The sequence below is a fragment of the Coregonus lavaretus genome (assembly GCF_964263955.1).
Source record: "Coregonus lavaretus genome assembly, contig: HAP1_SCAFFOLD_296, whole genome shotgun sequence".
NCBI lineage: Eukaryota > Metazoa > Chordata > Actinopteri > Salmoniformes > Salmonidae > Coregonus > Coregonus lavaretus.
The window spans coordinates 160,801-188,502 of NW_028156611.1; the positions used below are offsets into that span (position 1 = coordinate 160,801).

Here is a 27,702-nt window from a genome sequence, read left to right on the forward strand (position 1 = left end):
TGCTTCACACTTATACATCTGGTTAAAACATCTGGCTCACTGTTCTATCTGTGGTAAGGTTATTTGATCGATTTGCCTGAAATACCCTGCTGCTCCGGTGTGCCCTCTGGCGGTAGGTCGGTGCTTTACAGGGGTCACCAAGCAGAGAAACAGCAGTGGCGTCGAATTATTCCGAAGATTCCCGATGCAGATCGCGACTTTCCGGAAGATCCGGGTACTGGGCTTCAACCTCAACATAACAGCAGCGGCGTCGAATTTTTCCGAAGATTCCCGATTTGGATCGCGACTTTCCGGAAGATCCGGGTACTGGGTTTCAACCTCAACATAACAGCAATGGCGGAGGCGGCAGCAGCAACAGCGGCTCCAGCAATAACAGGAGGCTGGACCAAACACGTTACCTGCAGGTAGGACAAGACCCGGGAATCAATTTAGCACAGCTATTTCGATGTTGTCCACGGTTTGTTAGCAAAACACCCGGGCGGTTTTGGCCGTTTGTAAGCGATATACAGCGCCGTCTTTTGTGCTCCAGTAGTGAGCCCAGCTGTGTTTTGTTGTGATCCAGCCAGACGATGGTAAAACTGGTTCGTCTTGCAGTTCAACCATTAGCTAGAGCTATTTCCCCAGACGCTTCTAAGTAAAGACGGCAGTAACATCCGCAATGGCAACACGAAAGGCAAAACGCGTGGAAAACCAGCGGCAAACAGACCCTGAATTCATATCATTAAAATCATAAAATGGTTGGGTGTTTGTCTTCATCGACCAAACACTGAAATGATTCCGGGTGTTGTATGATGGTTGGACATTTCCGCAGAGCTTTCATTCCACGACCAAAGCTGAAATGCGGTAGAGACAACCAGCTAAATGTTAACTAACTAGAGTTATAGAAACCAGTGAGTATTTACCTTGTTAGAAAATGTTAGCTAGTTAAACTACCCTCTGAAATTGTTCATTAACGTCAATGGCAGTTTTGAATATCTTGCTACTTTTTGACGAGCTGGTCTTTGAATTCCGATGGATATTAGTTGGAACCAACGGAAAATTGAGTCAAAGTTCGTGCGATATTTCTCATCAATGTCCTTATTTTCAGCAGGTGATAAATTACATTTTGATAACAGGAGGAATTGTTGATAGCCTCTGTCATATTGCCACAGTAACGTTTTACAACGAGCATCGATGTTTGGTTCAAAAGCTAAATTCAGTTTGAACACCTCTGTAATCGATGTGAAATCATTTTTATGAGACATTTCATTTTGTCTTTCCGTCCGCAGGTATTTCAACAGAGCAGATTTCAATCATCTGTGTGACTTTTGTCTTTTGGTTATTCGCAGGTATTTCATGCATGGGCTTTGCAAAGAAGGCACCAACTGTCGATATTCCCATGATCTTAACAGCAGCACACCAGCAGCAGCTATGATTTGCAAGTTCTTTCAGAAAGGAAACTGTGTGTTCGGAGACCGGTGCAGGTAAAGCATATTTAAAGTGTAATAATATGTGGTGGGCCATAGCACGCTATCTGCTTTAGTTTTCGAGGTGATACATCTCTGCCAAGTAGTGCTGAGCGATTAGTGCTTTTTGAGATCAGATCACCTATAAAACAAATAATCACTGTTTTCGGTTTTGATGTATTTTTGACATGAAATTCATTATGAAATAATGGCGTTACAATGATTATAGATCTTTTTAATGGAAATTCCAAAGCTAAAAATAGTGAACATTCAATTGCCAAAACATTTAAAATCTTCCATTGTCTCTAAGTTCCACATTGGGTAGACATCAATAGGAAATTACTATGAATTTTTTAAAATATTTCAGTTGTGTATATTACTTAGTTTTATTTGATGACTTATTATTGTTAATTCCTTAAAGTAGCCTAATCATAATATAATAATAATATAATAATAATATGCCATTTAGCAGACACTTTTATCCAAAGCGACTTACAGTCATGCGTGCATACATTTAAAAATGTTTTGTGTATGGGTGGTCCCGGGGATCGAACCCACTACCCTGGCGTTACAAGCGCCGTGCTCTACCAGCTGAGCTACATCTCGTCTCTGCTCAGGCTGTAGCAGTCAGCCAGCCAGGCCATCTAACTTTATGTCCTATCTGTACTGTCTTAAGTCATCCTATTTAGCTAGCCTGCCTAAGTATGCTGCAGAGCTGTGACAATCATTTTACTAGTTCTTCATGTACAGGGCGTTACAGTGCCTTGCAAAAGTATTCATCCCCCTTGGCGTTTTTTCCTATTTTGTTGCATTACAACCTGTCATTTAAATGGATTTTTATTTGGATTTCATGTAATGGACATACACAAAATAGTCCAAATTGCTGAAGTGAAATGAAAAAAATTACTTGTTAAAAAAAATTATACAAAAAAAATTATGGAAAAGTGGTGCGTGCGTATGTATTCACCCCCTTTGCTATGAAGCCCCTAAATAAGATCTGGTGCAACCAATTACCTTCAGAAGTCACATAATTAGTTAGATAAAGTCCACCTGTGTGCAATCTAAGTATCACATGATCTCAGTGTATATATACACCTGTTCTGAAAGGCCGCAGAGTCTGCAACACCACTAAGCAAGGGGCACCACCAAGCGAGGGGCACCATGAAGACCAAGGAGCTCTCCAAACAGGTCAGGGACAAAGTTGTGGAGAAGTACAGATCAGGGTTGGGTTATAAAAAAAATATCTGAAACTTTGAACATCCCACGGAGCACCATTAAATCCATTATTAAAAAATTGAATGAATATGGCACCACAACAAACCTGCCAAGAGAGGGCCGCCCACCAAAACTCACAGACCAGGCAAGGAGGGGATTAATCAAAGATAACCCTGGAGGAGCTGCAAAGCTCCACAGCGGAGATTAGAGTATCTGTCCATAGGACTACTTTAAGCCGTACACTCCACAGAGCTGGACTTTACGGAAGTGGCCAGAAAAAAAGCCATTGCTTAAAGAAAAATATAAGCAAACACGTTTGGTGTTCGCCAAAAGGCATGTGGGAGACTCCCCAAACATATGGAAGAAGGTATTCTGGTCAGATGAGACTAAAATTGAGCTTTTTGGCCATCAAGGAAAACGCTATGTCTGGCGCAAACCCAACACCTCTCATTACCCCGAGAACACCATCCCCACAGTGTAGCGTGATGGCAGCATCATGCTGTGGGGATGTTTTTCATCGCCAGGGACTGGGAAACTGGTCAGAATTGAAGGAATGATGGATGGCGCTAAATAAAGGGAAATTCTTAAGGGAAACCTGTTTCAGTCTTCCAGAGATTTGAGACTGGGACGGAGGTTCACCTTCCAGCAGGACAATGACCCTAAGCATACTGCTAAAGCAACACTCGAGTGGTTTAAGGGGAAACATTTAAATGTCTTGGAATGGCCTAGTCAAAGCCCAGACCTCAATCCAATTGAGAATCTGTGGTATGACTTAAAGATTGATGTACACCAGCGGAACCCATCCAACTTGAAGGAGCTGGAGCAGTTTTGCCTTGAAGAATTGGTAAAAATCCCAGTGGCTAGATGTGCCAAGCTTATAGAGACATACCCCAAGAGACTTGCAGCTGTAATTGCTGCAAAAGGTGGCTCTAAAAGTATTGACTTTGGGAGGGGGTGAATAGTTATGCATGCTCAAGTTTTTCAGTTTTTTTTGTCTTATTTCTTGTTTGTTTCACCCCAAAAACTTTTTTTGCATCTTCAAAGTGGTAGGCATGTTGCGTAAATCAAATGATACAAACCCCCCAAAAAATCAATTTTAATTCCAGGTTGTAAAGCAACAAAATAGGAAAAATGCCATTTACTTTCGCAAGCCACTGTAGATGAGGTATACTTTCACAACCGGTCTCTGTCCCTCTCGTCATTGTGTACACTCCTCTATCATGTGGTCTGTGTGTATCTAACCCAACGTAGCATGCGTTAAAGTGTATCAGTCCAGAGATCTGTATATAATGAGATGCTCATGTCTCCGCCCTAACAATGGCAGTCATTGTCCCAAAGGCAGGTGACAAGCTTAGGTCCAAAATAAGCCCATAGAAAGTCATTGTGCTTATTTTGGCGAGAGTAAAACCTCTATCTTCGCCTCTTCCTCTCTGATCAGTCTCTGAGGTGGAATACAACTGGCGCAATGAATTATGGTCATTGTTGTTAATTACCACGTTTCTTCGCTGAACTCGGTTGAATATTGGCTTAATTAAAACTACAATTCCCATCAGCCCCAGCATCCCACATTGTTCCCAACTTAATTTCTCAGATTTCTCTCGTGAAAGATTTGATTTCTCTCTAGAGAAATGGCATGTTGGGCTCACAAAACCCCCAACTAAATGGAATTCAAGTAACTGAACCAACGTCGGTCAATTCGTTTTTTTAATAACAGATTTTTTAAAAAGGAACAAAAAAAAAAAAAACGTAATGTCGGTTAACCGCTCAACACTAATGTGGAGGGAGGAGCTGGTTTTTACATGTTGTGTATATTTCTTTATTCTGAACACATTTCTGTTTTTGTTGGCAATGTCAATTCTTGCTAATTATTTCAAAATACTGAAGTTCGCTAGCTGGACAGGCAATCGCCGCAGAGGACTATACTGATATCCAATCAAAACTCGTGTAGTATCCATGGTACTATCTCTGCTGATTTATGTCTGCCAATCACGTTATCCGTAACCTAATGTAGTAGACCGATGGTGACCGCTCGAGAGATCTCCGTCTGACAAACTACCCTGCCTCAGACTGTCATGATGTCCGTTTTCTAGCTCACAAACTAAATTCCTTTTGCGGTGGCGATATTTGATTTTATTCATGAATGTCTCTCTCACTTTTTTGTCTCATGTGATCTATTCAGCTCTCCTGTGTCCTGCTCCCAGAGATCAACCAAGTGCTATTCACCAAGCATGGGCTGATTTCACTCACTGTGAGGAGAATCCATCCTACTGCAGTTTTGAGCTAGCCCTGCCGTCCCTATTCAGACATTGGGGGGGGTCACGTGTGCATTGGACTGTTGTCTTCTCTTCGTGGGTTTTTGTCTTACGCGGTCTAGTGCATTTTAGAGTTGAAGAGCACCAACTACAGATACACGTGCTTGTTTGAGCATGTCGAAGATTTAAATTAAATGTAGAATCAGTTTAACAGGTGACAGATCTTTTTTCCTATTGTAACATGTAGTGGGGAGAATTCTATTGTCCCCTGTCCAGAGCCCTTTTTTTCCCCGTAGACGGTAGAGTTCTGGTCTCAGCGCCACACAAGCTTTAGATTTCATTCTGCTGAGGCACTTGTGTCTCTCTCTACATCAGTCAGTTACGTTGGTGACCAGGGCGGGATCCTTTCGATACACCATTAGGGCCTGGGCACGTGAATGCTCCTACAGAGAGGGTGGGGGGGGGTAATACTGAAGCATGTGTTGACAGTGCTACTGTTTCAATCAGAGGCCCGGGCTTTCGGCATAGATAGTAAAAGCTCTCATTTCTGGGACTGCAACATTGTGAGACTGTGCCCCAACACGCCACTTCTCTCTCTAGACGTTGACCGTTAGGTTCCACTATATTTAGATACTTTAAATACTGCCTGACACACCTTTTGCTGTTTGTCTCCCTACTCAATAAATGGGAACGCTATTTGTGGTGGTGTTCTTTGTTTTGAATGTATATTCATGAAACGTACATTATCTAAAACCTTCCCAACGATGCAGAGAGAAAGAAAAATAGAGGACTAAAAATACAACCCGTAAAATTATAAATACGCAATAAGGAACGATAACTTGGCTATATACACAGGGGTAACCGTACCGAGTCGATGTGCAGGGCTACGAGGTAATTGAGGTAGATATGTACATATAGGTAGGGATAAAGTGACTAGGCAACAGGATAGATAATAAACGGTAGCAGCAGCATATTTGAGAAAGGAAAAAATAAATGAAAGTGAGAGCAAAAAGGGTCAATGCAAATCGTCCGAGTAGCTATTTGGTGAACTATTTAAAGCTGCAATATGTAACTTTTTTGGGGCGACCCGACCAACTTCACATAGAAATGTGTTTATAGATCTGTCATTCCCATTGAAAGCAAGTTTTAAAGTAGTAGATCTGTTCTATGTGAGCTATTTCTATGCTTCCCGTTCTTAAATTTCATTTTTGCTTTTTGTTTTACTTTCAGTTTTGTACAATATCATATTTTTGGTTGTGGAAAATATATTTCCCAGCGGTTTAGATGGTACAGTGGTTCTCTCCACTACACTGGCTTGTTCTGTCACATACTGAAAGTAGGTGAAATATTATCATTTTTGTAACCAGGAAATAGCGGAGCGATGTCTGCATAGTGCATCTTCAACTAACTATTTATCAGTCTTATGGCTTGGGGGGGGTAGAAGCTGTTCAGGGTCCTGTTTCCAGACCTGGTGCGTCGGTACCCCTTTGGTGTGGCTGAAGTCTTTGACAATTTATAGCGCTTCCTCTGACACCGCCTGGTATAGAGGTCCTGGATGGCAGGGAGCTCGGCCCCCAGTGATGTACTGGGCCGTACGCACTACCCTCTGTAGCCTTACGGTCGGAGGCCAAGAATGATGAAGACCATTCGTATTACATTCTGCATGCGTAGGATACAGTATGTTTAGTATTGACTCACACGGAGACGGCACCAGGAGTAGGATACAGTATGTTTAGTATTGACTCACACGGAGACGGCACCAGGAGTAGGATGCAGTATGTTTAGTATTGACTCACACGGAGACAGCACCAGGAGTAGGATGCAGTATGTTTAGTATTGACTCACACGGAGACGGCACCAGGAGCAGGATACAGTATGTTTAGTATTGACTCACACGGAGACGGCACCAGGAATAGGATGCAGGATGTTTAGTATTGACTCACACAGACGGCACCAGGAGTAGGATACAGTATGTTTAGTATTGACTCACACGGAGACGGCACCAGGAGTAGGATACAGTATGTTTAGTATTGACTCGCACGGAGACGGCACCAGGAGTAGGATGCAGGATGTTTAGTATTGACTCACACAGACGGCACCAGGAGTAGGATACAGTATGTTTAGTATTGACTCACACGGAGACGGCACCAGGAGTAGGATACAGGATGTTTAGTATTGACTCACACGGAGACGGCACCAGGAGTAGGAGACAGTATGTTTAGTATTGACTCACACGGAGACGGCACCAGGAGTAGGATACAGTATGTTTAGTATTGACTCACACGGAGACGGCACCAGGAGTAGGATACAGTATGTTTAGTATTGACTCACACAGAGACGGCACCAGGAGTAGGATACAGGATGTTTAGTATTGACTCACACGGAGACGGCACCAGGAGTAGGATACAGTATGTTTAGTATTGACTCACACGGAGACGGCACCAGGAGTAGGATACAGTATGTTTAGTATTGACTCACACGGAGACGGCACCAGGAGTAGGATACAGTATGTTTAGTATTGACTCACACGGAGACGGCACCAGGAGTAGGATACAGTATGTTTAGTATTGACTCACACAGAGACGGCACCAGGAGTAGGATACAGGATGTTTAGTATTGACTCACACAGAGACGGCACCAGGAGTAGGATACAGTATGTTTAGTATTGACTCACACGGAGACGGCACCAGGAGTAGGATGCAGTATGTTTAGTATTGACTAATAGAGACAGCACCAGGAGTAGGAGACAGTATGTTTAGTATTGACTAATAGAGACAGCACCAGGAGTAGGATACAGTATGTTTAGTATTGACTAACAGAGACAGCACCAGGAGTAGGATACAGTATGTTTAGTATTGACTAATAGAGACAGCACCAGGAGTAGGAGACAGTATGTTTAGTATTGACTAATAGAGACAGCACCAGGAGTAGGATACAGTATGTTTAGTATTGACTCACACGGAGACGGCACCACGAGTAGGATACAGTATGTTTAGTATTGACTCACACGGAGACGGCACCAGGAGTAGGATACAGTATGTTTAGTATTGACTCACACGGAGACGGCACCAGGAGTAGGATACAGTATGTTTAGTATTGACTCACACGGAGACAGCACCAGGAGTAGGATACAGTATGTTTAGTGCAGTCGGTGACTGATTAGTCAGAGTTGCTTCTGATAAGAGTTAGCAGGCTGTGTAGTGGAATGCTCTTCCAGGGAATCATCTGACACCTGAGAAAGCAATGCCACGAAACGACACAGCGGTTTCCTAATGTCTACATGCTTTTCACGTTGCTTACATGCACGCACACGCCCGTACCAGCCATCGACCAGGCTAACGCCCGTACCAGCCATCGACCAGGCTAACGCCCGTACCAGCCATCGACCAGGCTAACGCCCGTACCAGCCATCGACCAGGCTAACGCCCGTACCAGCCATCGACCAGGCTAACGCCCGTACCAGCCATCGACCAGGCTAACGCCCGTACCAGCCATCGACCAGGCTAACGCCCGTACCAGCCATCGACCAGGCTAACGCCCGTACCAGCCATCGACCAGGCTAACGCCCGTACCAGCCATCGACCAGACTAGTGGTCATTTTAAGGGCCCTAGCAATGATCCATCGTCTGCTGTCATATCAGCCCATATTGCCCTGATGGAGACATGGATTACCCCAGTTCCTCGCTCCTCATCTATGTTCTCTCGTAGTCCTGAGGGCATCGGGTCGTCGCGGTGGTGGCACAGGGCTTCTCATTTCTCCTAAGAGATGATTTCCTGTTCTCCTGTCAATCTTCTCATTTGAATTCCATGCAGTCTCTGTCACTTGTCCACTCAAGCTTAACATGATCTATCGCCCACCTGAGGGGTATCCTATGAAGAAATCTAGATCTACTTAGAAAACCCTGAAGCTAACCAGCTTCAGTTAGCTTCACATTCCAGCTCAGGCTTCATCTACAGGTGCAGCTCAATACATTTAGAATATTGTGGAAAAGTTATGTAATTTCAATAATTCAATTGACAAAGTGAAACTCATATCGTGGATTAATTACACAAAAAGGTGAACTAGTTCAAGGCTGTATTTGTTTTAATCTTGATGATTACGGCTTACAGCTCATGAAAACCCCAAATTCATGCTGTGATGTTGTTACTCCTATCAATGTTTGCCCAAGCAAGGCCGTTCGTGGTGTTGTTCGTATTTTTTTTTGGTAAATGACAGGCTGGGAAAATGGGATTGAAACTGAAATGTGCCACTTTGTTATGAGAAGAGAAAGAGTGGGTCACCCTGACGTGGCGCTGAGGGACGTGGCAATGAGGATCATTTTTTTACTTTTTTAATTTAACCTTTATTTAACTAGGCAAGTCAGTTAAGAACAGATTCTTATTTACAATGACAGCCTACACCGGCCAAACCCGGACGACGCTGGGCCAATTGTGCGCCGCCCTATGGGACTCCCAATCACGGCCGGTTGTGATACAGCCTGGAATCGAACCAGGGGGTCTGTAGTGACGCCTCAAGCACTGAGATGCAGTGCCTTAGACCGCTGCGCCACTCGGTCTGTAGTGACGCCTCTAGCACTGAGATGCAGTGCCTTAGACCGCTGCGCCACTCGGGAGCCCTATATAGGCTACAGGTAGTAGTGAACATTAAATTGACCACTATTTGTGTTTTTTAAACAAATAGGCTAAATCATTGATATCCAGGAGCCACAATGCAGGCTGTCCTGTCAGAGTGGGAGACGGCCTACGTCACATCTTAAGAAATCTCACTGAACTCATTCTGATTCACAGTCGTTTTTGTAGACTTCTCATTTTGAGTCTTGAACCAGACGTGAGTTCAGCCGGTTCATTCAGACAGCGCCTCCCCTATTAGTCTGCTTTTAGCAGCATCCCCATAGTTACCATCCCATAGTTACAGCTGCTAGCTACTCCCAGGTCAACTGTCTGTTAGGGAATGGCTGCGTCCCAAAACGGCACCCTTTTTTCGCCCCCTGTTTTTAGTGAACTGATCAAAAGTAGTGCACTATATCGGGGGGATAGGGGTGCTATTTGGGATGCACTCCGTTGCTTTTGTTAGCCGTCTAGCCTGGATATATGGTAATAACAAAGATTTGCATAGTCCATCCATAGGCTGCTGACTGAGCATCTGACTACTAGCCTACCCAATGAGATGGCTTACATTTACATTTTAGTCATTTAGCAGACGCTCCTATCCAGAGCGACTTACAGTTAGTGAATACATCTATTTATTTATTTTATACTGGCCCCCTGTGGGAATCAAACCCACAACCCTGCCGTTGCAAACGCCATGCTCTATCGACTGAGCTACATCCCTGCCGGCCATTCCCTCCCCTACCCTGGGCCAATTGTGCGCCGCCCATGAGTCTCCCGGTCGCGGCCGGCTGCGACAGAGCCTGGATTCGAACCAGGATCTCTAGTGGCACAGTTAGCACTGCGATGCAGTGCCTTAGACCACTGCGCCACTCAGGAGTACAGCTTAGACCTGAACCTGGGTAGTATTGTGCTGTTGTTGTTGCGTAACTAGCCCTAAAGGGAATGTATGTTGTTAGCTGTCTGGATGGATATGGTAATAACTGTTACTTTTACATACTGAATCCATATTCAGCATTTCCATGACTACTAGCCTACCCACTGAGATAGCTTAAACCTGGTGTAGCATTGTGCTGTTGGTTTGTGAAGGAACATTCCTCAGTCCGTCAGTCCATATGACGGAGATGCATCAGCCCTCATTATACCATAGGGAGCTGGAGGAGTAGTGGAGGAGGGGATGGGGTGGGGGTGAAGAGGAGGAGGAGGAGGGGAAGAGTAGGGGTGGAGGAGGAGTGAGGAGGGGTGGAGGAGGAGGGGAGGAGGAGGAGGAGAGGAGGAGGAGTGGAGGAGGAGTGAGGAGAGGAGGGGCAGCCAGAGAATAGGCACCTCTGTGGGGACTTTATTGTAGATGAACTACTGGGTCGTGGAGCTGTTGTGGAGTTCTCTCTCTGGGTCCCAATTGGCTCCCTATATAGTGCACTACTTTTGACCAGGGCCCATAGGTCTGATCTAAAGTAGTGCTCTATGAAGGGAATGGGGTTCCATTTGGGATGCAGTCTGTCTTTCTGCAGCCCCAGGCCAGATGGAGAGCACTGCAGCGTTCATGGCAATTGCATAACCGTGTCTCTCTCTCTCTCTGCTGTTCTCTTTCTGACTGCCCTCCTCCCCCCTGTTGGTTCGTCCCTCCATTCTGCAGCAGTGTTTCCACGGCTCTTCAGTCATTCATTTATGCATACCTCCATCTCCCTCCCCCTGTCTCTCCCTCCCCTCTTCCTCCTCCTGCCTCTCTCTCCCTCCCCTCATCTCCCTCCCCCTGTCTCTCCCTCCCCTCTTCCTCCCCCTGCCTCTCCCTCCCTCCCCTCTCCTGTCTCTAAGGCCACACAGGTTAGTAGTAGTAGTAGTAGTAGTAGAGGTGGTCTGTCTGGGTCTCTAAGGCCAGGGTGGCTAGTAGAGGTGGTCTCTCTGGGTCTCTAAGGCCAGGGTGGCTAGTAGAGGTGGTCTCTAAGGCCAGGGTGGCTAGTAGAGGTGGTCTCTAAGGCCAGGGTGGCTAGTAGAGGTGGTCTCTAAGGCCAGGGTGGCTAGTAGAGGTGGTCTCTCTGGGTCTCTAAGTAGACTAGTAGAAACCTAGACCCAGTCCAGAGGTATTCAGCTGTAGTCTAAACCTAGACCCAGTCCAGAGGTATTCAGCTGTAGTCTAAACCCAGACCCAGTCCAGAGGTATTCAGCTGTAGTCTAAACCTAGACCCATTCCAGAGGTATTCAGCTGTAGTCTAAACCCAGACCCAGTCCAGAGTTATTCAGCTGTAGTCTAAACCTAGACCCAGTCCAGAGCTTAAATAAATCATTCTATCTACAATTATTATGACGTTTCACATTCTTAAAAATAAAGTGGTGATCCTAACTGACCTAAGACACAGGGAATTTTTACTAGGATTAAATGTCAGGAATTGTGAAAAACTGAGTTTAAATGTATTTGGCTAAGGTCTATGTAAACTTCCGACCTCAACTGTATGTCTGCTATTGTAAGTCTCTCTGGATAAGAGTGTCTGCTAAATGACTCACTACTGTAAGTCTCTCTGGATAAGAGCGTCTGCTAAATGACTCACTACTGTAAGTCTCTCTGGATAAGAGCGTCTGCTAAATGACTCACTACTGTAAGTCTCTCTGGATAAGAGCGTCTGCTAAATGACTCACTACTGTAAGTCTCTCTGGATAAGAGCGTCTGCTAAATGACTCACTACTGTAAGTCTCTCTGGATAAGAGCGTCTGCTAAATGACTCACTACTGTAAGTCTCTCTGGATAAGAGTGTCTGCTAAATGACTCACTACTGTAAGTCTCTCTGGATAAGAGTGTCTGCTAAATGACTCACTACTGTAAGTCTCTCTGGATAAGAGCGTCTGCTAAATGACTCACTACTGTAAGTCTCTCTGGATAAGAGCGTCTGCTAAATGACTCACTACTGTAAGTCTCTCTGGATAAGAGCGTCTGCTAAATGACTCACTACTGTAAGTCTCTCTGGATAAGAGTGTCTGCTAAATGACTCACTACTGTAAGTCTCTCTGGATAAGAGTGTCTGCTAAATGACTCACTACTGTAAGTCTCTCTGGATAAGAGCGTCTGCTAAATGACTCACTACTGTAAGTCTCTCTGGATAAGAGCGTCTGCTAAATGACTCACTACTGTAAGTCTCTCTGGATAAGAGCGTCTGCTAAATGACTCACTACTGTACGTCTCTCTGGATAAGAGCGTCTGCTAAATGACTCACTACTGTAAGTCTCTCTGGATAAGAGCGTCTGCTAAATGACTCACTACTGTAAGTCTCTCTGGATAAGAGCGTCTGCTAAATGACTTAAATGTAAATGTGGTAGTAGTCTACACACAGGTGTATATAGAATAGCAGTAGTCAGAGGTTCTGAGGGAGCTAACCGTGAAGCGTTGTCATAAATAAATAAAAAGTTGGATGTAAGATGAGTTCAGTTCCCTGCAAGAAAAGAACTTGAGGAGTGGATGACATGACTATTTTGATAGCCTACAGTACCAGTCAAAAGTTTGGACACACCTACTCATTCAAGGGTTTTTATTTATTGTCTACATTGTAGAATAATAGTGAAGACATCAAAACTATAAAATAACACACATGGAATCATGTAGTAACCAAAAAAGTTACTACATAAACAAATCAAAATATATTTCAGATTCTTCAAATAGCCACCCTTTGCCTTGATGACAGCTTTTCACACTCTTGTCATTCTCTCAAGCAGCTTCATGAGGAATGATTTTCCAACCGTCTTGAAGGAGTTCCCACATATGCTGAGCACTTGGCTGCTTTTCCTTCACTCTGCGGTCCAACTCATCCCAAACCATCTCAATTGGGTTGAGGTCGGGTGATTGTGGAGGCCAGGTCATCTGATGCAGCACTCCATCACTCTCGTTTATGGTCAAATAGTCCTTACACAGCCTGGAGGTGTGCAAAGCACCATCACACCACCTCCGTGCTTCACGGTGGGAACCACACATGCGGAGATCATCCGTTCACCCACACCGCGTCTCACAAAGACACGGCGGTTGGAACCAAAAATCTCACATTTGGAGACATCAGACCAAAGGTCAGATTTCCACCGGTCTAATGTCCATTGCTCATGTTTCTTGGCCCAAGCAAGTCTCTTCTTATTGGTGTCCTTTAGTAGTGGTTTCTTTGCAGCAATTCAACCATGAAGGCCTGATTCACACAGTCTCCTCTGAGCAGTTGATGTTGAGATGTGTCTGTTACTTGAACTCTGAAGCATTTATTTTGGCTGCAGTCTGATGTGCAGTTAGTGGGCTCCAAAATTACTGGCACACCTGACTGGCAATGCACAAACCAATACTTTATAATTATATTGTTTATTTTTTAGAGAAACTCAACGTGAGAAATACTGTACTATATTAATGTTCCAATGGAACCTACAAAAATCATTTATTGATTTAATTAAAAATCAATGTCCTCCAAATCAAGGTTTCACAATTAATGGCACCTTTTTTAAAGTTTATTGTAAATAACATCTACCAAAATTAAACCAGGAATTAAATTCCACATGAAGAAAACATAAGAACTGGCAGTTCAAAAGAGACAGATGGTTGTAGACCTTAATAAATCTGGTCATGGCTACAAGAAGATCCACAAACGATTGAATATACCAATTATAACTTTCTTCTTTTATTTTTATTTTTTTAAGATATGGAACAGTTAACCTCACGGGTAGAGGACGCAAATGCATTTTGCCGCCCAGGATAGGGTGGAGGATGGTGAGAGAAGCAACAAAATCCCCAAGAATCACTGTGAAAGAATTGCAGGCCCTGGTGGCGTCTTGGGTTCACCAGGTTTCAAAAAGCACCATCGGACGCCGCCACAACCACAGGCTCTTTTGGAAGGGTTGCTAGAAGAAAGCCCTTTCTTGACCCCAAGACACAACGCTTGGAGTTTGCCAAACGTCATTTAAATTATGACTGGAAGAAGGTGCTCTGGTCAGATGAGACCAAAATTGAACGTTTTGGTCAGATACAGCATCGGCATGCAAGGAGAGGCACCTCATACCCACGGTGAAATATGGTGGTGGGTCCAGTGATGTTCTGGGGCTGTTTTTAATTCCAGAGGTCCAGGGGCACTGGTTAAGATTTGATGGCGTAATGAATTCCAACAAGTATCAGGCAATTTTGGCTGACAATCTGGTTGCCTCGGCCAGAAGGCTGGGACTTGGCCATAGCTGGACTTTCCAACAAGACAATGACCCAAAACATACCTCAAGATCCACACAGAAATGGTTTCTGTGACAACAAAATCGATGTTCTGCCATGGCCATCTCAGTCGCCGGACCTCAAATCCAATCCAAAATCTGTGGGCTGAGTTGAAGAGGGCAGTTGATAAGAGCAAACCCAAGAATGTGAAGGATCTTGAAAGGATCTGCATAGAGGGAATGGTCCAAAATCCCTCCCAAATGTGTTCCTTAACCTTGTTAAACATTACAGGAAAAGACTCCATGCTGTTATCCTTGCCAGAGGTGGTTGCACTAAGTACTAAATGAGGAGTGCCAATAATTATGAAACCCTTGATTTTGGTGACTTATTTTGTATTAAATAATTGTATGATTTTGGTTGGTTCCATTGAAACATTTAATAAAGTACAGTATTTCTCACATGTTGGTATTTTGAGTTTCTCTATAATTATATTGTTTTATATTTTTTTAAGTATTGTTTGTGCATTGCCAGTCAGTGGTACCAGTAATTTTGGCGCCCACTGTAACTAATGAACTTATCCTCTCCAGCAGAGGTAACTCTGGGTCTTCCTTTCCTGTGGCGGTCCTCATGAGAGCCAGTTTCATCATAGCACTTGATGGTTTTTGCGACTGCACTTGAAGAAACTTTCAAAGTTCTTGACATTTTCGTGTCTGAAAGTAATGGACTGTCATTTCTCGTTGCTTATTCGAGCTGTTCTTGCCATAATAGGGACTTGGTCTTTCTTCTGTATACCCCCCCTACCTTGTCACAACACAACTGATTGGCTCAAACGCATTAAGGAGGAAAGAAATACCACAAATTAAGTTAAGAAGGCACACCTGTTAAGTAAAATGCATTGCAGGTGACTACCTCATGAAGCTGGTTGAGAGAGTGCCAAAGCTGTCTTCAAGGCAGAGGGTGGCTACTTTGAAGAATCTCAAATATGAAATATATTTTGATTTAACACTTTTTTTGGTTTTAGAAAATAGTAAAAATAAAGAAAAACCCTTGAATGAGTAGGTCTGTCCAAACCTTTGACTGGTATTGTATATAAACCGTCTTTGTCTCTGCCCTCTCTCTCTCTGCCCTCTCTGTCTCGGTCTCTGTCTCTCTCTCTCTCTGTCTCTCTCTCTCTCTCTCTGCCCTCTCTCCTTTCCTCCATCCAGGTTTGAACACTCTAAAGAAGACATGCCTGGGCCCAAGCCGACGCTGCCGCCCTCTGCCTGCGCCCCCCTCACCCCTTCCTCCCTCAGTGCCAGCGCTCCAGCCCCTCTGCCCAGTGGACCAGGGGCTGGTGAGTCAGCAGATGGCCCAGAGAACCCCCATGGATCAGGGGCAGGTGACTGGGTTATGGCAGCAGAGTTTGTGCCAGGCCAGCCCTACTACTGGGGATGGGGTGAGTGTGTGTGTATAGGAAGCTTATGATTGAGCCTACTTGTACATAATTACACAAGTGCCTTAAAAAACGTATAACACGTACTGATAGCAAGGTGCATCCTGTGTCCAAAACATTGCATCTTGTCTGGTTCAGTTATTCAACGCGATGGTCTTTACCACGTCCTGATTATCACACTGGCTGCTCATCATTCAGTCCCCAGGAGACTAAAGCTCCTCCCAACCCCATCACACTGGCTGCTCATCATTCAGTCCCCAGGAGACTAAAGCTCCTCCCAACCCTATCACACTGGCTGCTCATCATTCAGTCCCCAGGAGACTAAAGCTCCTCCCAACCCCATCACACTGGCTGCTCATCATTCAGTCCCCAGGAGACTAAAGCTCCTCCCAACCCTATCACACTGGCTGCTCATCATTCAGTCCCCAGGAGACTAAAGCTCCTCCCAACCCTATCACACTGGCTGCTCATCATTCAGTCCCCAGGAGACTAAAGCTCCTCTCAACCCTATCACACTGGCTGCTCATCATTCAGTCCCCAGGAGACTAAAGCTCCTCCCAACCCTATCACACTGGCTGCTCATCATTCAGTCCCCAGGAGACTAAAGCTCCTCCCAACCCTATCACACTGGCTGCTCATCATTCAGTCCCCAGGAGACTAAAGCTCCTCTCAACCCTATCACACTGGCTGCTCATCATTCAGTCCCCAGGAGACTAAAGCTCCTCTCAACCCTATCACACTGGCTGCTCATCATTCAGTCCCCAGGAGACTAAAGCTCCTCTCAACCCTATCACACTGGCTGCTCATCATTCAGTCCCCAGGAGACTAAAGCTCCTCCCAACCCTATCACACTGGCTGCTCATCATTCAGTCCCCAGGAGACTAAAGCTCCTCCCAACCCTATCACACTGGCTGTCTTTATTCAGTCCCCAGGAGACTAAAGCTCCTCCCAACCCTATCACACTGGCTGCTCATCATTCAGTCCCCAGGAGACTAAAGCTCCTCTCAACCCTATCACACTGGCTGCTCATCATTCAGTCCCCAGGAGACTAAAGCTCCTCCCAACCCTATCACACTGGCTGCTCATCATTCAGTCCCCAGGAGACTAAAGCTCCTCCCAACCCTATCACACTGGCTGCTCATCATTCAGTCCCCAGGAGACTAAAGCTCCTCCCAACCCTATCACACTGGCTGCTCATCATTCAGTCCCCAGGAGACTAAAGCTCCTCTCAACCCCATCACACTGGCTGCTCATCATTCAGTCCCCAGGAGACTAAAGCTCCTCCCAACCCTATCACACTGGCTGCTCATCATTCAGTCCCCAGGAGACTAAAGCTTCTCTCAACCCTATCACACTGGCTGCTCATCATTCAGTCCCCAGGAGACTAAAGCTCCTCCCAACCCCAGAGACATGTTGTCTCCCTGTGATCTCCGGGGAAGTATGAGGTTCGCGAGCACCAACCTTTCAGCTGAAACTCCTCATCAATAAAGTGTACTGTCAAACTAATGTAGGGAACCAACTAGGCACCACGCCAGGGGGTGCGTTCAGTTCACTTGAAGGTTTACTACGTCGTTGGAACGGTTTGTACTGAACGACAGCACCGTTTCCCGTTCAGTTGAATGTTCTTATGTACTGAACGCAGCCTTGACCCTCTGAGCTAATTGATCAGTTCAGTGATTGCCTAAATCCAACACACCTGGTCTTCCAGGTCCGTTTTAAATTAAAAACCAGGAAGTTCCTGCATCATTCCAGGACCAGGGTTGTCTACCCTGTCCTAGACCAAAGGTCTGTTGTGGCAATATTGATCATATTTGAGCTCTGTTTCAACTTTTTTTGTTAATGTTGGGATGGCGACTTGGGAGAAATGGGCTCTGTGCGAGATGGAACGTTGTATCACCTGACCCAGCTTGTTTGTCATCTTCTTGAAGCCGTCTTTGCTGACAGTGTAAATAGGAACCATGTCTTTGGCTATGTGATAGACTGTGATTTTCTGTGTCTGCGGGATGTTTTTTTTTGTAGGGCATTACACTTGAAAGCGCATCGGCAATCAATGCCTGTTTTAACGTAGGTGGCTGGCTGTGGCCGAGGGGCTGTGGCCGAGGGGCTGTGGCCGGGGGGCTGTGGCCGGGGGGCTGTGGCCGGGGGGCTGTGGCCGGGGGGCTGTGGCCGAGGGGCTGTGGCCGAGGGGCTGTGGCCGAGGGGCTGTGGCCGAGGGGCTGTGGCCGAGGGGCTGTGGCTGCGGTCTGTCGCTTGTTTTCACCAGGCAGTCGCCGTAAAGTAAGGGACGGTTCTTCTTCAAATCATTGAATACATTTGTCGTATTGCCTCTTGTTGTTGCCACAACTGAAGCACTTTTTGCGCAACACTTGGTTAACATCGGTTTACCTGTAGCCGAAATACTGCCATACCTCTGAAGATGTGTTGAAATACTGCCATACCACTGAAGATGTGCTGAAATACTGCCATACCACTGAAGATGTGCTGAAATACTGCCATACCTCTGAAGATGAGCTGAAATACTGCCATACCTCTGAAGATGAGCTGAAATACTGCCATACCTCTGAAGATGCGCTGAAATACTGCCATACCACTGAAGATGTGCTGAAATACTGCCATACCTCTGAAGATGTGCTGAAATACTGCCATACCTCTGAAGATGTGCTGAAATACTGCCATACCTCTGAAGATGTGCCGAAATACTGCCATACCTCTGGAGATACGCTGAAATACTGCCATACCACTGAAGATGCGCTGAAATACTGCCATACCTCTGAAGATGCGCTGAAATACTGCCATACCTCTGAAGATGTGTTGAAATACTGCCATACCACTGAAGATGCGCTGAAATACTGCCATACCTCTGAAGATGTGCCGAAATACTGCCATACCACTGAAGATGCGCTGAAATACTGCCATACCTCTGAAGATGCGCTGAAATACTGCCATACCTCTGGAGATGTGTTGAAATACTGCCATACCTCTGAAGATGCGCTGAAACTACTGCCATACCTCTGAAGATGTGCTGAAATACTGCCATACCTCTGAAGATGTGCTGAAATACTGCCATACCTCTGAAGATGTGTTGAAATACTGCCATACCACTGAAGATGTGCTGAAATACTGCCATACCTCTGAAGATGAGCCGAAATACTGCCATACCTCTGAAGATGTGCTGAAATACTGCCATACCTCTGAAGATGTGTTGAAATACTGCCATACCTCTGAAGATGAGCCGAAATACTGCCATACCTCTGAAGATGAGCTGAAATACTGCCATACCTCTGAAGATGTGTTGAAATACTGCCATACCTCTGAAGATGTGCCGAAATACTGCCATACCTCTGAAGATGCGCTGAAATACTGCCATACCTCTAAAGATGCACCCTTCTTTGGCACCAAATAGACGTTCTCATTAACACTATTAGCAGTCCTCACAGACACGGAGGGTCACCTTTCAGTCCTCACAGACACGGAGGGTCACCTTTCAGTCCTCACAGACACGGAGGGTCACCTTTCAGTCGTCACAGACACGGAGGGTCACCTTTTCAGTCCTCACAGAAACGGAGGGTCACCTTTCAGTCCTCACAGACACGGAGGGTCACCTTTCAGTCCTCACAGACACGGAGGGTCACCTTTTCAGTCCTGACCAGCATCTAACTGCGCGCTCTAAGCGGGAACACTTGTGATTGGCCAACATGTGCATGCCATGCAGAGAGTGAGAGCCCGCTTGTGATTGGTCAGCATCCTCTGTGCAGGTAGAGAGTGAATGAACGGAGTCTAACGCATCTCATTGGAGGAGGTCCCATAGTGTAGTGTTTAGTATTAATGGAGTGTCAAAGAATATTGATTGCACATATATTGCAATTTTGATCATGGATAGAGCAGGTGTTCCTAATGTTTTTGTACACTTAGTGTATAGGGAATAGGGTGCCATTTGGGACTCAGATGGTGTCCTTAGGCTAGCCCAACTGCGGACAGGGTGAGTTTGTGCCAGCCTGCCAGGTGGTATCCTTAGCTTGCGGTTAGGGTGAGTGAGTGTCCAGAGCCACTGATATGCCAACAGTGCCAGTCGCTGCCAACTTCTGCCACGTGGCCAGACACAGTGTGAAAGAAAATCTTTTTGGGGGATGATTTTGAATGTAGCGGTCTTTCTGTCTGCCCCTCTGTCTCCCTATAGGGTGGACTTGATGTACTGTAGCGGTCTTCCTGTCTGTCCCTCTGTCTCCCTATGGGGTGGACTTGATGTACTGTAGCGGTCTTCCTGTCTGTCCCTCTGTCTCCCTATAGGGTGGACTTGATGTACTGTAGCGGTCTTCCTGTCTGCCCCTCTGTCTCCCTATGGGGTGGACTATGATGTACTGTAAGTGACCGAAGTCAATAAGACACAGCCACTTCATGTAGCAGCTATAGTTCCTACAAGCTCATTAAATCTGCCAATAATAACTCGTTTTCGATGATATACTCCCAGTGAAGTCCAAAATAAAATAATGTCCAATGTTTAAATGTTTTTTTTCTGGTGTGGCCAGCTACTGAATGGGAGTTAGTGGAATGTTGAAAGACGTTGACTGCCACGTTGACTGCCACGTTGACTGCCGCATTGGCTGTCCATCAACCTGTATTATTCTGTGTCTGAGCCCTAACAGCGTTGTCTATCCCCTGGTCAGAGTCCCCCTGTAGATGCTCTGGTTGTTACAAGTAGACAGCATTTTCATCTAGCATCCTCAGTGACCTCAACCACAGAGTAGCCCAGCACAGAGCTGCTCAACCACAGAGTAGCCCAGTACAGAGCTGCTCAACCACAGAGTAGCCCAGTACAGAGCTGCTCAACCACAGAGTAGCCCAGTACAGAGCTGCTCAACCACAGAGTAGCCCAGTACAGAGATGCTCTACCACAGAGTAGCCCAGGACAGAGCTGCTCAATCACAGAGTAGCCCCGTACAGAGCTGCTCAACCACAGAGTAGCCCCGTACAGAGCTGCTCAACCACAGAGTAGCCCAGTACAGAGCTGCTCAACCACAGAGTAGCCCAGTACAGAGCTGCTCAACCACAGAGCTGCTCAACCACAGAGTAGCCCAGTACAGAGCTGCTCAACCACAGAGTAGCCCCGTACAGAGCTGCTCAACCAGAGTAGCCCCGTACAGAGCTGCTCAACCACAGAGTAGCCCCGTACAGAGCTGTTCAATCACAGAGTAGCCCCGTACAGAGCTGCTCAACCACAGAGTAGGCCAGTACAGAGCTGCTCAACCACAGAGTAGCCCAGTACAGAGCTGCTCAACCACAGAGTAGCCCCGTACAGAGCTGTTCAACCACAGAGTAGCCCCGTACAGAGCTGCTCAACCACAGAGTAGCCCCGTACAGAGCTGCTCAACCACAGAGTAGCCCCGTACAGAGCTGTTCAACCACAGAGTAGCCCCGTACAGAGCTGCTCAACCACAGAGTAGCCCCGTACAGAGCTGTTCAACCACAGAGTAGCCCAGTACAGAGCTGCTCAACCACAGAGTAGCCCAGTACAGAGCTGCTCAACCACAGAGTAGCCCAGTACAGAGCTGCTCCTCTCCCTGGTTGCAGCCCAAATGCCCCCCCCCCCCCCAATATAGTGCAGAACTTTTGGCCCATGTATGGGCACTGGTCAAAAGTAGGGCACTATATAGGAAATGGGGTGCAATTTGGGAATACACAGCATCCCCTTTCTGTTTGGCTGCTCCCCAATCCAGTCTCTCACTGAACAGGTGCCTTTGTCTTGTAGAGTAGGGTAGGGTAGGGTGACAGTGAGGGAGGAGAGAGAGAGAGTGTGAGTGACAGTGAGGGGGAAGAGAGAGTGTGTGAGTGACAGTGAGGGAGAAGAGAGACAGAGAGAGATTTCCTTTTGGGGCATTTTAGCATCTTTATTTACAAGTTGGTTTATAGACCACCAGACCAATGAGGTAAATGAATGACAACATTTGTAGGAGCCAAGTCATTGAATGTTTCCATGTGTCTGTGTGTGTCCGGATCTCACCTCTCTCTCTCTCTCTCTCTCTCTCTCTCCCACCTCACCTCACCTCACCTCACCTCACCTCTCTCTCTCTCTCTCTCTCTCTCTCTCTCTCTCTCTCTCTCTCTCACCTCTCTCTCTCTCCCACCTCTCTCTCTCTCCCACCTCTCTCTCTCTCTCACCTCTCCTCTCTCCCACCTCTTCTCTCTCTCTCTCTCTCTCTCTCTCTCTCTCCCACCTCTTCTCTCTCTCTCTCTCACCTCTCCTCTCTCCCACCTCTCCTCTCTCTTCTCCTGTCTCGCACCTCTCTTTCCCCTCCCCCCATCAGACCCAGTGAAGTCTGAGGGGCCGGGGGTGGGGGTGGGTCCTCTGATGGCGCCAGAGAAAGACCCAGCGGTAGACGATAAGGAGTTGAGGAAGACTCTGTGCCCCTACGCCGCCATGGGGGAGTGTCGCTACGGACTCAACTGTGCCTATCTCCATGGTGACGTGTGTGACATGTGCGGCCTGCAGGTGCTCCATCCCTCCAACGATGCCCAGCGATCAGAACACACCAAGGTAATGGCCCTGTCGACACACACGCCCAGCGATCAGAACACACCAAGGTAATGGCCCTGTCGACACACACGCCCAGCGATCAGAACACACCAAGGTAATGGCCCTGTCGACACACACACCCAGCGATCAGAACACACCAAGGTAATGGCCCTGTCGACACACAGGCCCAGCGATCAGAACACACCAAGGTAATGGCCCTGTCGACACACACGCCCAGCGATCAGAACACACCAAGGTAATGGCCCTGTCGACACACACGCCCAGCGATCAGAACACACCAAGGTAATGGCCCTGTCGACACACACGCCCAGCGATCAGAACACACCAAGGTAATGGCCCTGTCGACACACACACACACAGGCCCAGCGATCAGAACACACCAAGGTAATGGCCCTGTCGACACACACGCCCAGCGATCAGAACACACCAAGGTAATGGCCCTGTCGACACACACACACGCCCAGCGATCAGAACACACCAAGGTAATGGCCCTGTCGACACACACGCCCAGCGATCAGAACACACCAAGGTAATGGCCCTGTCGACACACACGCCCAGCGATCAGAACACACCAAGGTAATGGCCCTGTCGACACACAGGCCCAGCGATCAGAACACACCAAGGTAATGGCCCTGTCGACACACACGCCCAGCGATCAGAACACACCAAGGTAATGGCCCTGTCGACACACACGCCCAGCGATCAGAACACACCAAGGTAATGGCCCTGTCGACACACACACACACGCCCAGCGATCAGAACACGCCAAGGTAATGGCCCTGTCGACACACGCCCAGCGATCAGAACACACCAAGGTAATGGCCCTGTCGACACACACACACGCCCAGCGATCAGAACACACCAAGGTAATGGCCCTGTCGACACACACACACGCCCAGCGATCAGAACACACCAAGGTAATGGCCCTGTCGACACACGCCCAGCGATCAGAACACACCAAGGTAATGGCCCTGTCGACACACAGGCCCAGCGATCAGAACACACCAAGGTAATGGCCCTGTCGACACACACGCCCAGCGATCAGAACACACCAAGGTAATGGCCCTGTCGACACACACACACGCGCCCAGCGATCAGAACACACCAAGGTAATGGCCCTGTCGACACACACACACGCCCAGCGATCAGAACACACCAAGGTAATGGCCCTGTCGACACACACACACGCCCAGCGATCAGAACACACCAAGGTAATGGCCCTGTCGACACACACACACACACCCAGCGATCAGAACACACCAAGGTAATGGCCCTGTCGACACACACGCCCAGCGATCAGAACACACCAAGGTAATGGCCCTGTCGACACACACACACACGCCCAGCGATCAGAACACACCAAGGTAATGGCCCTGTCGACACACACACGCCCAGCGATCAGAACACACCAAGGTAATGGCCCTGTCGACACACAGGCCCAGCGATCAGAACACACCAAGGTAATGGCCCTGTCGACACACACACACACACGCCCAGCGATCAGAACACACCAAGGTAATGGCCCTGTCGACACACACGCCCAGCGATCAGAACACGCCAAGGTAATGGCCCTGTCGACACACACACACACAGGCCCAGCGATCAGAACACACCAAGGTAATGGCCCTGTCGACACACACGCCCAGCGATCAGAACACACCAAGGTAATGGCCCTGTCGACACACAGGCCCAGCGATCAGAACACACCAAGGTAATGGCCCTGTCGACACACAGGCCCAGCGATCAGAACACACCAAGGTAATGGCCCTGTCGACACACACGCCCAGCGATCAGAACACACCAAGGTAATGGCCCTGTCGACACACACGCCCAGCGATCAGAACACACCAAGGTAATGGCCCTGTCGACACACACGCCCAGCGATCAGAACACACCAAGGTAATGGCCCTGTCGACACACACACACACCCAGCGATCAGAACACGCCAAGGTAATGGCCCTGTCGACACACAGGCCCAGCGATCAGAACACACCAAGGTCCAACAAAGATACGGTCATCCTAACACCTCACAGGTGGAGCGGTCTGATTTAACATCAGTAGGGTGTGTGTGGTACTCAGTCTCCTTGTTTTACTGTCATATACTGGATTTATACAATACAAAGTATCAGTGTTCCAGAATTGAGACACTTATTTCATAAAACAATGATCAAGTCATTGGAAATGGTCAACTGCCCTGTGACGGTTTCCTGATGTTGTTCATAAATGTGGAAGTTTCTGGTGGTTAACTTAACTTGTTTTGGTTTCCCCTCAGGCTTCATAATGCATTATAATGGTTAACTACACCTGTATTATTCCCCTCAGGCTTCATAATGCATTATAGTGGTTAGCTACACCTGTATTATTCCCCTCAGGCTTCATAATGCATTATAGTGGTTAGCTACACCTGTATTATTCCCCTCAGGCTTCATAATGCATTATAGTGGTTAGCTACACCTGTATTATTCCCCTCAGGCTTCATAATGCATTATAGCGGTTAGCTACACCTGTATTATTCCCCTCAGGCTTCATAATGCATTATAGCGGTTAGCTACACCTGTATTATTCCCCTCAGGCTTCATAATGCATTATAGCGGTTAGCTACACCTGTATTATTCCCCTCAGGCTTCATAATGCATTATAGCGGTTAGCTACACCTGTATTATTCCCCTCAGGCGTCATAATGCATTATAGCGGTTAGCTACACCTGTATTATTCCCCTCAGGCTTCATAATGCATTATAGCGGTTAGCTACACCTGTATTATTCCCCTCAGGCTTCATAATGCATTATAGCGGTTAGCTACACCTGTATTATTCCCCTCAGGCTTCATAATGCATTATAGCGGTTAGCTACACCTGTATTATTCCCCTCAGGCTTCATAATGCATTATAGCGGTTAGCTACACCTGTATTATTCCCCTCAGGCTTCATAATGCATTATAGCGGTTAGCTACACCTGTATTATTCCCCTCAGGCTTCATAATGCATTATAGCGGTTAGCTACACCTGTATTATTCCCCTCAGGCGTCATAATGCATTATAGCGGTTAGCTACACCTGTATTATTCCCCTCAGGCTTCATAATGCATTATAGCGGTTAGCTACACCTGTATTATTCCCCTCAGGCTTCATAATGCATTATAGCGGTTAGCTACACCTGTATTATTCCCCTCAGGCTTCATAATGCATTATAGCGGTTAGCTACACCTGTATTATTCCCCTCAGGCTTCATAATGCATTATAGCGGTTAGCTACACCTGTATTATTCCCCTCAGGCTTCATAATGCATTATAGCGGTTAGCTACACCTGTATTATTCCCCTCAGGCTTCATAATGCATTATAGCGGTTAGCTACACCTGTATTATTCCCCCTCAGGCTTCATAATGCATTATAGCGGTTAGCTACACCTGTATTATTCCCCTCAGGCTTCATAATGCATTATAGCGGTTAGCTACACCTGTATTATTCCCCTCAGGCTTCATAATGCATTATAGCGGTTAGCTACACCTGTATTATTCCCCCTCAGGCTTCATAATGCATTATAGCGGTTAGCTACACCTGTATTATTCCCCTCAGGCTTGCATGGAGGCCCATGAGAAGGACATGGAGATCTCGTTTGCCATCCAGCGCAGTAAGGACATGCAGTGCGGTGTGTGCATGGAGGTGGTGTTTGAGAAGGCCAACCCCAGCGAGAGACGATTCGGCATCCTGTCCAACTGCTGCCACTGCTACTGCCTCAAGTGCATCCGCAAGTGGAGGAGCGCCAAGACGTTCGAGAGCAAGATCATCAAGTAAGGAACTGGAGTAGGCCTTAGTATCCTGAGGGGCCAATTCATTTAGCAGCATGTAGGAGAAAATACTATGAACACATGACAATAAATATAGACCAGAAAACCAAAGCAGGATATACAGCAATATGTAGACTGGACTACTATATACTACTACAGCTTATTGAGGAAGATGATAGACTATATACTACTACAGCTTATTGAGGAAGATGAGACTATATACTTCTACAGTTTATTGAGGAAGATTATAGCAGCTGACGTGAAGGACAGTTTACACCTGTCAGTTTGACATGTAGGGAGCCGGTATCTGCGCTCTGAGGAAAACGAACAGAAATCATGAAACGAGGGATGCTGGGAGTCCCTCAGAATGGAGGGCGCCTTTTACGTATGACTGGTGTCTGATACACGTGAGAGGTCAGTTAAGGCAGTGGACACAGTTTAGGTCTAACCGGGGTTGTGGTGAGGGGGGGCTTCTTGGTTCTTTGAAACCAGGGACAGATACAGACAAGCAATGTCCCCTCGCGTGTCGGAGACGGACGAGTCCCCTCGCGTGTCGGAGACGGACGTGTCCCCTCGCGTGTCGGAGACGGACGAGTCCCCTCGCGTGTCGGAGACGGACGAGTCCCCTCGCGTGTCGGAGACGGACGAGTCCCCTCGCGTGTCGGAGACGGACGAGTCCCCTCGCGTGTCGGAGACGGACGAGTCCCCTCGCGTGTCGGAGACGGACGAGTCCCCTCGCGTGTCGGAGACGGACGAGTCCCCTCGCGTGTCCGAGCCGGACGAGCCCCCTCGCGTGTCCGAGCCGGACGAGCCCCCTCGCGTGTCCGAGCCGGACGAGTCCCCTCGCGTGTCCGAGCCGGACGAGCCCCCTCGCGTGCCCGAGCCGGACGAGTCCCCTCGCGTGTCCGAGACGGACGAGTCCCCTCGCGTGTCCGAGACGGACGAGTCCCCTCGCGTGTCCGAGACGGACGAGTCCCCTCGCGTGTCCGAGACGGACGAGTCCCCTCGCGTGTCCGAGACGGACGAGTCCCCTCGCGTGTCCGAGACGGACGAGTCCCCTCGCGTGTCCGAGACGGACGAGCTATGGTCCCTACTGTCAGACACAAGCTATGTTTTTTTTCACTTGTTTTGACCTTATCCAACTAAACCTCTCTCTTCCCAGGTCCTGTCCAGAGTGTCGGATCACGTCCAACTTCGTCATCCCCAGTGAGTACTGGGTGGAGGACAAGGAAGACAAGCAGAAACTGATACAGAAATACAAGGATGGCATGGGGTAA

General features: G+C 47.3%; 1 protein-coding gene across 3 annotated transcripts; it reads left to right on the plus strand.

Annotated features, from left to right (window-relative positions):
• Positions 1 to 324: 324 nt before the first annotated feature.
• Positions 325 to 27,702, plus strand: LOC311126147 (putative E3 ubiquitin-protein ligase makorin-1; the record flags this gene model as incomplete). 3 transcript variants are annotated; one of them, XM_084200164.1, is made up of 6 exons in its annotated part: positions 325 to 890; positions 1,329 to 1,463; positions 15,881 to 16,110; positions 22,410 to 22,639; positions 26,214 to 26,428; positions 27,588 to 27,702. In XM_084200164.1, exons 2-6 carry the CDS (start codon positions 1,336 to 1,338, stop codon positions 27,700 to 27,702), a joined length of 918 nt encoding a protein of 305 aa, XP_084056290.1. In that variant the 5' UTR covers positions 325 to 890; positions 1,329 to 1,335. The 3 variants fall into 3 exon arrangements, with proteins under 3 accessions (XP_084056290.1, XP_084056289.1, XP_084056291.1); XM_084200163.1 differs by having other exon boundaries at positions 331 to 404; XM_084200165.1 differs by lacking the exon at positions 27,588 to 27,702 and having other exon boundaries at positions 331 to 404; positions 26,214 to 26,432.